The sequence below is a fragment of the Peromyscus eremicus genome, chromosome 12, assembly GCF_949786415.1.
Source record: "Peromyscus eremicus chromosome 12, PerEre_H2_v1, whole genome shotgun sequence".
In the NCBI taxonomy this organism is placed as follows: domain Eukaryota; kingdom Metazoa; phylum Chordata; class Mammalia; order Rodentia; family Cricetidae; genus Peromyscus; species Peromyscus eremicus.
The window spans coordinates 38,178,228-38,188,416 of record NC_081428.1 but is presented as its reverse complement, the minus strand read 5'-3'; the positions used below and the strand labels follow the sequence as shown (position 1 = coordinate 38,188,416).

The 10,189-nt window shown below is 39.2% G+C and overlaps 2 protein-coding genes across 5 annotated transcripts in view; one reads left to right on the top strand and one right to left on the bottom strand.

Moving 5' to 3' along the window:
* Cmss1 (cms1 ribosomal small subunit homolog) overlaps positions 1-10,189 on the bottom strand; it is a 322,789-nt gene that overhangs the window by 300,097 nt on the left and 12,503 nt on the right. The gene's annotated exons all lie outside the window — the stretch shown is intronic.
* Positions 1-10,189, top strand: part of Filip1l (filamin A interacting protein 1 like) — a 44,583-nt gene that overhangs the window by 29,871 nt on the left and 4,523 nt on the right. The window contains exon 4 of one of the 4 annotated variants that reach the window (XM_059277569.1): positions 4,023-4,178. The exons of the other annotated variants lie outside the window; for them this stretch is intronic. Within the exon in view, the coding sequence (XP_059133552.1) occupies positions 4,023-4,085 (63 nt within the window). The 3' untranslated portion in view covers positions 4,086-4,178. Of the gene's footprint in view, positions 1-4,022; positions 4,179-10,189 lie in introns of those variants that run through there. 4 annotated transcript variants of the gene reach the window in all.

The following is a 10,189-nucleotide window of genomic DNA, read 5'->3' as shown; positions in this document are numbered from 1 at the left end:
GCAAACTTAACTCTCTGGGGCCAGCAAAAAAGGGAAACACACACACACACACACACACACACACACACACACACACACACACACACACACAGTGATCTCCAACATGTCAGGATCTCCTCTAGGGTGCTGATGAACGGCAAGCCTTCAGCAGGTCAGAGAAACTGAGATGCAGAGCACTGAACTACTGGACAAACAGACACACAAGGACTTTTCTGAGGGCCAAAGCTTAGTTCTTCATTCTATTGTTCCTTCTATTGTCCTACTCTATTCATTTTTCTATTGTTCTTCGACCCTGATGTTTCCCTTCTATCTCTCTTGATGTCTTCCTTCTAACTATCTTTACTTTTTTCTTTATAGCTTATACACCCCAGCAAAATCTTTCAAGCAGTACAAAAATTACAATGTGGTTACATTCTATTTTTAAGTCAACGATTACAATGAATACAAGTAAAAAACAGCATGTTTTCCATATCTCTTACATGATTAAACATTTTTACATACTACAGGTGAAAAATGAGTTGTCCCCAAAACCCATATACATTCATACCCAAACAATTTGTTATAGATTAACAGAGTGTAAGCAAGGAAGGTATTTTTCTCAGCCAGTTCTTTTGCTAGCAGGTTGCATTTTGCAGTAACAAAAAAAGGTTCAATAACTTTATTATTTATCTCAAAAGGTAATCTTATAAAAAAAAATCTTAAAAGAATCACAAATCTAGACTTTTGTATACGAAAAACAACCAGTCAGCTCTACTTTAAATCCTCAGGGTGCATACCCACTCATCAACAGTTTTTTTCTATCAGGAAGCTGAAGGGAGAAATGGGTACAAGGAATTACTATCACCCTGATAACAACCCTTCCTAGTAAGTCAGCTAGCAATAGCCAGGCTGGCACTGTTCTTGTTTCTTGACCTCAACAAGTCCCTCACTCAACTATGTGCCTTTCTAAACTTTAAATTGTTCCCCCAAGATTTTCTACCTCAAAGCCATTAACAAAAACACCTTAATACTAACAATTCTACATGTCTAAATTCTTTCTAAGGGTGGTGATTAAATCATTAAACTGCTCCAGTAGCAGTGCTTGGAAAAAGTCAATCACTATTACTGTAAGTACCAGTAACACTGCCCAGGGAGGGCTAGAACCCCCCTGAGAGTTTCATATAGTCCATAGATTATGAGGGATGTGGTGACCATGAAGGCAACAATCAGAGCTATGCTCACTAACAGCATGAGGTCTGCTCAGGACTCATAGTCCTCGGGGCTTTGCCGCTCCAAGGCTCACTCAGGTGTGTCTTTGCCAACCACCAAGCTGTGTTTCAGGAGCTCTAATGCTGCCTGTTGGTCCCATGGCATGGTCCCTCACACTAGACATTGTGACACCTAACTCCTAGTAGCCCCTGAGCATGCTCCACACCTCTGAGAGGAGAATACAGCCTTTAACAGAACATTTTAAATTACAAATCTAGTTCCCAAGTCACATTCTAAAAGGATAACTTCACAGCAGCTAATCAGCATTTCCCTTTTCCATTCCCTTTCCATACTCTTAACTGTTAATTTAGTATGCCCAATTTTATTGCCAGTTACTGATTTTAAATGCAATTCATCTAGACATCCAGGCACACTGTGAAGATCTTTCAGAAGTAAAAGGTATCCTCCTTTCCCCTGAAAAATCAATTTTATTTTGCAAAGCAAGGATTTGTTGACAGAAACACTTCCATGGTGATGGACTGCAACACCAAGGCTGTGGGCTTGCATCATCATTAAATAAATGTGGATGAAAGCTGAGGCTGATGATGAATGCGAAAGCTTCTGTTTAAACACATTTATCTTGGGAATCGGCAGAGACCCAACTGTATTACAAAATACACGATGGTCTAACTGTTTTCAAAGTTATTTTTAAGTCAAGTTGGGCTAGAACTCCAAAAAGGAACTACACAGTTCACTGCAGTCCTTTGAAAGAAGACAATGAGAAAGAGCTGCAAGGGCTCCTTTTATAGTCACTAACCCAGAGAGGGCACAGTGCTATTTCAAGGGTATCAATTAACTAATCACATATGAACAGAAACTAGGAAGAACTCAAGAACAGTCTTCCTGACTTTGTTACATAAAGACACAGACAGACAACATATTTTCATAGCCTGGAGGAAAAGGCAGAGAGAACCAGCCAAGTGATTCTTCTCATGATCCTGGGTTCCATGTGAATGCCCTAAGCACTCTGGGGAGGGGGTGACCACTCTTGACATACTATAACTAGTAAGAGTTTGGAAGCTCTAGCTGTCTGTCAGTCCAACTAGTTTTACGCGACTCATACCAATTCTTTGTGATAAAGTTAACAAAAGCCCTATGTGCTGTTCAATTACAATGCACAAATCATCGTTTTACCATGTGTTACAGAGCTCAACTATAAACAGGCTTCCTAGGTGGTTAATCTCTATTGACTGCAAATTTGCAGAACCTCTAAGGATTCTTTTAGAAGAGTGAAATAATTAACACATGAACATCAAAATGAACTTTAGTAGTTTCCTATTACTAAATCACATGCTGTTTATTAGACATGTCACTACCTGCTATCTAAAGTCAAAGGATTCTTTTTCCATAAAATTATATATAGAATAAAAATGAATTCTTGGCTTTAATTTTTAAGTTTCTTATACAATGTATGTATCTGTGATAGACATACATTTGTGTGGAGAGGGAGAGAGGAAGAGAGAGAGTTTGTGTGTCAGATTGCATAATTTCCTTTCATTGACTTATTTAGACATGCCCCAAACCCAGGAGGATAAAGGAAGTGATGCCAGAAAATCTTCATATGAAATATGTGAAGGCAGAGGGATGTACTATCCATGAGTAGATGACCAAAGATTGATTTATTTTATTTTGATGATCATTTTCTTAAAATTATGTGTACAAGTGTCTCTGTGTGGATATGTGCACGCAATGCTCATAACTACTGAGACATCTCCTCAGCCCCAAGATTTATAAATATATATGAAAAACTCCTACTTTCTTTCATTGGTCAGAGTGCCTGCTTCAAAATCAAATTTTATTTTATTCACAGTCCCATTATTTCATTAGCTTTTTAAACTGTAGAATTCTGCTACATATTTCAACATTCCAGCAAGTTCTTTTTTTCCATTTAAAAGCCACAGCAGAGTCTTAGCTAGAAGTTTCTGTTATAGGGGCAGGGGCAAGCAGAGGCAAGCTAAATACAGAGTGGACTGGTGCACACCTCCCACCCCAACACTCAGGAGACTGAGGCAGGAGGAGTTCCAGGCCAGCCAGGGCAACATAGCAAGGCCTTGTCTCAATCAAACAAACAAAAATTCCAATAAAAGAAAAACAAGCAAAGGCAGAACCTTTCCCAAGATGATGCCACTGTTCTTTATGGGTAAAAACAGCATCACCATCTTTACTAGAAGGACACCACGTTATAAGGAATGCTTCTTTAATAAATAAAAGGATTCCTAGACAGGGTGGAAAACTACCAGAAACGTTTAGGACCAGAAGTGGTTCAGATTTTTTATTTGATTTTTCCCCCTAAGGATATTCAAACACACAATCTCATGATCAGTGTGTAACTAAGTTGAACCCAGATATCCATATGTGATTCTCCTGATTTCAACACTAGGTTTCCCCCAGTGCTATCAAACCAGGATCTCTAGATGGAAGTATGCTCTCAGTTACATTCTAACAAATCCTCTACTTGGATAGCAGTCTGAAGTTGGAATTTCACAGCTACAGAAATTTCTGTATTGCTACTGGCAAGTGTTCCCCCTACTCTTAAGATTGTTTTACACCTGTCCTAGGAAGTGAGACTATTTTGCCCTCTAGAGGCTATAATGAAAAGCAGGGTTTATTCTCCAGGTTCTTTTTACTCAAAAGGAAAGTTCAATAAAAGCAAGCATATTAGGTAGGAATGCTGCCAGTTTCATAACTAGCAAAGTATCAATTCTTGAATCTTTAAGTGAACTTGGGCAGAAGGGTCTGACACCAACAAGCTGTGTTTCTTTCCCAAATCCCAGGTCCCGAATTTATCCCTACAACACTTCTTGGGTCCAGAACACACCCTTGAGAGTGCACTTTGAAGAAACAGAACAGAGCACTCCATTTCCCTTAGGACCCGGTGAAGCAAACACAAGAAAGCCTAGTGCCTTGCTAATAAAGTTCCCCAAACTGAAGTTCTGTTAAATTGATTTTATTTAAACACCAAGCCCTTTCCTTTCTAACTGAGGGACCCTCTGAACTAAAGTACTTTTGTGTGATCCACTACATCAGAAGCAAGTATCCCAGAAAGGCAACCTAAAGAATCTTAAAAGTCCATCGAGATAAGTGGCTAACACCTCTGAGTATTTTAAAGTCTGATCATGAATTAACACTGTTGATAGGGCAGCATTAATAAGTCTGTCAGGACTTCCTTAGAACAGGCTTTCCCCTTAAGAAACTGTCATAAGAATGCACTCTTGGCTAACTCTGGGCATCAGTCAGCCATCTCAGGGAAATCCTCTTTACTTATAGCCTCATTTTAAAATTTCTGTTAAAAGCATTAGTCAAATTAGAAGGTAAAGGAGGGAAGATTTCTTAGCCAAATGATTCTGTACGATCACTTTTGAGGAGTCATCTGAGATAAGCTAGGCACGGTGGTGAAGGCTGTTGTTGTTGTTGTTTGTTGAGAAAGGGTTTCATGTCCAGCCTAAAACTCACACCCGAATTAATAGTTGAAGATGATCTTCTTGCTTCCACTCCTAAGTACTGTGGTTACAGGAATATGCGACCACACTTAACTTGCTTTATTTTTTATATAGGCCAGTCATGTTTAAGTAAAAGCACAATGTATGAACATAGGCCCTAAAGACCCACAAATCCTTCTACATTCTCTGGATAGGTGCAGGTGGGTTTACTAATAGAAAAGTTACTTATGTGACTCAGCAAATTCGATGTCTTAGCATGTGGTATCTTTTCTTCAAAGCATCACATGATACAAGTGGTCAACCCACTGATTATGACAAATGAACATACTGTGTGCCTGCCTCCCAGTCAACACTGGGTATTGTAAGGATAAGACTCATCCCTTGACAGCTTAGTGTGGGAATCAAGGAATGAGTGTCAGGAAACATTTGCAAGTAGAAAACTATATACTCCCACCAATAAACTGGAGATGGAGGACTGCACTGCACTAGCAGGCTCATAAAGCATTAGGTAAGTGGAACAACTAGGAAGAGCGTACCCTAGAGGCAATCAAATGGAAGACCAAATTCCAGCTCATGCCTTTTTCAATTAGTTGTAAGGGCCTTGGACAGGTCATTTGACTTTTGTGAAAAAAGACATTTAAACTCTAAAATCATGTGTGGCTCTACCTGACAACCTTATTTTCCGTCAGAAAACAGACTTCTTTCATTGGCACATGCTAAAACTAGTAGATGAATTCTTTTGTGTTCCTTCTCTAAGAGTCTATAAATTTCTTTTAACTTTCATCATATAAGACCTAACCCCACCAAATGAAGGAGTAGATAACCTCAGTATTAATGACAGGATGGGTCCAATAATTTTCTGTTGAGGACAATGGCAGAGGTGTTCTTTGCCCTCACAGGATGTTTAGGACCCTCTGGCTTTTAGTCATTAGATGCCACATAGCATCTCTCCAGATGAAACAAGAAGTGTTTCCAGATAGAAGTACATGTTCTGTGGGGGGCCAAAACTGCCTCCTCACTGGAAGCCATTCCATTAGAGAGATGAAACAGCTCTCTCTATAGGCCAGTTGTGCTGTAGCAACAGCTTCAGAGAAAGAACTGTATAAACATTGAGCACTGCAGGTTTTGGAGGGTTTGAGGAACGGGTGAGAAAAGAAGAGGGACTAGAAGGTGAGATGGCCTAGGATGTAGAAGACAAAAAATGTTTCTGGGAGCTGCCCACATGGCAGAGAAACGGAGCATGCAGAGAGGAGACATCCACCTCTCAAGAACAAGTAGTGCAAGCTGAGATGGCTGGGGCTGCGCTGCGATAAGGTCAGACTGTAACGGACTTTGAATACAGTGACAGGAAGTGCTGGGTCCCTATAGAAGGCTAATAAAGTTAATAAAGTCATGTAATGGGGGGTGACAGGAAATGAGTCCTTTATATGGCATTTCATTTTATGATAACCCTTAAAACAGGGGTATTCTGTCAATTTTAGAGATAAATTAACATAGACTTTCTAGGTTTTTCTATTATTATGTGACAAAACTGACCTGTTGAAAACAGGCCTCTCTCACTGTCCCATTCTCTTTTCATGGCAACACATGAAAAGCTACTTCAATGAAACAATATAAACTGCATTCTGCTACCTACAGTGATAGGACAACTTGCCTAACATTACCTCTGTGTTCCATCTCAGATATATGCCATTTCATCCACACTCAGAATGCCCTTAAACACAGGAAGAACTCACCTATATAGATAAGACTCTCGTTTCTCATCAACTGAAACAGGACCTACCCTGAGAGTCTAGCCCAAAGCTCACTTCTTATAAAACATTCCAAGATCACTACAGCCAATAGTGATTTAATTTTCTCTCCAATATTTCCTGAATCCTAAAGCTACTGTTAGACCAACAGATACTAAGAGTGAAAGGCCAAGACCCACACAAATGGCAGGTTTGGGAAGGGCTGCATTTCCTATGAGGCAAAGACAGACTCAAATAACCTCTCATGTTCTCATCATCCAAAGATGGTTGTCAGAGAATACAAAGGCAGTAGTCAGTGTCTACTCTACCCTAAAGCATGATTCTGCAAGCAAAATACACAAATGCCAAGAATGAAGAAGGAGCTTTGGATGGGCAATCAATATGTGTGGAGAATTAATATAATCATCAATTATTATAGGATAGAATTATATAACTATTATATAACTAAATTATAGAAGCTTCAAAGATGGCAAGCAAAATAGCATCAAAGTGCACATGATCCATAGGAGAAGCATTACAAACATGAACACTGGCATGGAGAAGATGATGGCTGTCTCCATAGTCCAGGTAATGACTTCCTTTGTAAATGGCCATCAAGGTTCAAGGTCTAGTCCATAAAGACAAGCATCATTAACACAGTCCACACTAAATGAGCATCCTGCCTTTGCAAAACCCTAGAAGTTTTTCCTAGTTTGCATGCCCTAAATTAGGAAATTACTTTTCAAGCAATATCATACCTTACCAAGGAAAAACTGATACTCCCATTAAAAAAAATACTGTCCACTTTCCCAGCTCAGGGGAAATATTAGGGTTCAATTCTATCAGTGTTAAATTCTGTTTTTAATTCAGGGTTATAATAAATATAAGCCAACGAGGTACCCCATATCAAAACTGCCACTTCAAATCAAAGTCTTCAAATTGACCTCCCATGATTCCCCTCATAAAGCATATAAAGCCCATTTTCAATACAACCACCCTCCAAACAACTCAAAATATTTCCTCAAGAATTCCTTCCTATTAGTGGGTTTTCTCCCTTTTTAAAAAGGGGGAAGGAAAGAAAAGAACAAGCTACTTCTTTTCTGTTTTGTCTTTTGATGAAGTTTTGCCTAAATATATTGTATCAGATGCTTTTGTAATCTAAAAACAAACAAACAAACAAACTAGTGAGTTTTAATTCAAAGAGAAGTTAAGTAAAAACAGGATTCTCCTTTGGGGAGGAAAGGGGGGAAGCCATGTGCAATCATGTTGAGGACATCTCTCAGAGTAACATTTATAAGCAGTCCATTTATTTCATAGAAGACTCTTCTCTGGCTATAATAATAATAAAATTTACTGCAGAAAATTGGAAAATTCTGAATGCTTCTGTGATTGCTGAGTTTAGCTCTAAAGAAAGCAATGAGAACAGCAGGGGAAACAATAGACAATTACTAATGGGTTTTTGTTTTGTTTTCTTTCTTTCTTTTTGTGAAACCTATCATGGCCACATTCCAAACCTTTCTCAGACTGCCAATGAGGAAGGAAATCTGCATGGAGGGGGACATCCTGTCCTTACTGAATACTTTAGTGCCAAGAAGTAGCAAATCTCCCAGAGTGCAAGTTTATGTAATCTGTCTGCTTGGTCCAGACACAATGGCTAAGGTGGCCAGAAAGGTCACTGGCAGAGAGGGCAGGATTTCCTTTCCTACAGGCCAATCAGTGCATGGATAATAGTTCAATCATAGCACATTATTCATGTAATGGGAAGAAATGCTTTTTTTTTTTAAGGAGGTCTTTTCAGTACTAGTTAATTATCCATAAAGTTTTGTAGCCTTGTAGCAAAGATTCAGACACAAAGAGAGACTCTCAAAACTTCATTTCTAATTCTAAGAAAGGGATGATGAAGTAGTTGGCAAGAAATTACATATTCTTCCTAGACATTTGAATGATGATTGTTTCTCTACCAGGATTCTCTATTAACATCTCCAAAATTTCAATGCTACCAAACAGTTAAACACACACACACAGACACACACACACACACACAAACACACACACACGGGCCATTTACACTGCCCCCCTTAAGGGTTTTTGTTCTGCTTCTTCCTTATCACCCAGGTTCAATACCTAGAAACTTCTGTTCCCCAAAGCTCACCATCCAGCTAGCTATTTTTCCATTATTGCTTTCTGTACCCACCATACTTCCTATCTGTGCTACTAGTCCCTTAACCCAGACCTTAGCACACACAGTACTTTAGCATAGTTACACTCTATATAACCTTCATCCTTCTAATCAAATTTCACCCCAAATACCATTCAGATCATTGCAATTCCCTAGCCTTTCATCAAGTAACAGCACTTACATCAGTGCCCGGATAATGGGTGCTCCAACCTCCTACCCGGACTTGCCTCCTTGTGCACTGCATCTTCCTCTGATACTGACCACACCCTTCATGCCAGCATAATGGTGCTAACTCCCCTCCTCCACACAATTTGGCCTTCTTAGCCTGCACCTCTGTTCTGAGGACTAGACTGTTCCTCTCCCTTTGCTCCTCATATCCTCTTTCTACTCTTTCCGCAAGTACGCTTATTTAATAAACCTCCCACTAGTTTTCAATCTGCCTGTGGATTTCCAGAAACTCCTCTAAAAAACACTATAGCTTCAGTACAGCATTCCTTTCTGCCCTGTCATAGGTTACCTCTCCTATACCATAATCTCAAATGCAAGGATCAGCTGTCATCGTCTCAAACACATCCACAATCCTCACAACACAGTTACTGCCCACTTTGTTCAGAATCACCTAGAACTCCTCAGGTTTCTAGTCCCAGTAAACCCATCAAAAAAGAAGTTGATGATGGAACACCCCTTTAATCCAGCACCTGGGAGGCAGAGGCAGGAGGATATCTGGGAGTTTGCAAACATCCCCATCTACATATTAAGTTCCAGGCCAAGCAGGGCTACACAGTGAGATTCTATCTCAAACAAAATCAAAATTAAAAATTAAGATAAAAGGAAGAAAGAAAGAAAAAAAGCAGAGACAAAAGAAGAAAGCAAATGAATAACAGGATAAACAATGAAGACAGTATTCAGGTTAGTATATTTTATTTTACCACCACATTTCTAAATGTAATGCTGTGTTCGGCACAAATGTGAGGAACTGGGTTAGGAAAGGTTTGAAAACTATATTTCAATGTTTATTCTTGGAATACCCCTTGTGCCCACATGTAATTACCACAAAAAGAGACTGTGAGGGACTAGGTACAACCACAACCCACATTACATTAGAGAACAAAGGTACCAATTGACCCCTCACCTCAGAAACTGGACAGCTCTTCAATATAAATCACAGTGCTGGGACAGATGCTAAATTGCAAATAAATGTTCTTTCACAGGAGGCTAATGGGAATGAGATAATGAAGTTATAAGGTCTCCCTATGAAGGGCCCTGTGCCATATAAAACTAAAACTTAAGGGGTAATATCTCATTAAATAATGGAAAGTTCTAAGAAAATCAAGAGATTAAAAAAAACCAAAGCAGCATATGAAACTTTGGGCTATCTGCCAGATCTATTATCTGTTATTTCCACCCTTCCCTGCACCCACAAATAGTGGTGATTTACCAAACAATATGAGACAAAACAAATGAAAGTAGTCATATATTTCAAGGGCACTTTTTCCTGGTTCAGCATTTCCTCTTTTTCATCACTACATCTATCACAATCATTTATGCACACTCCTAATAAACACTAATATTAAAAGAAACTTAAAACAACA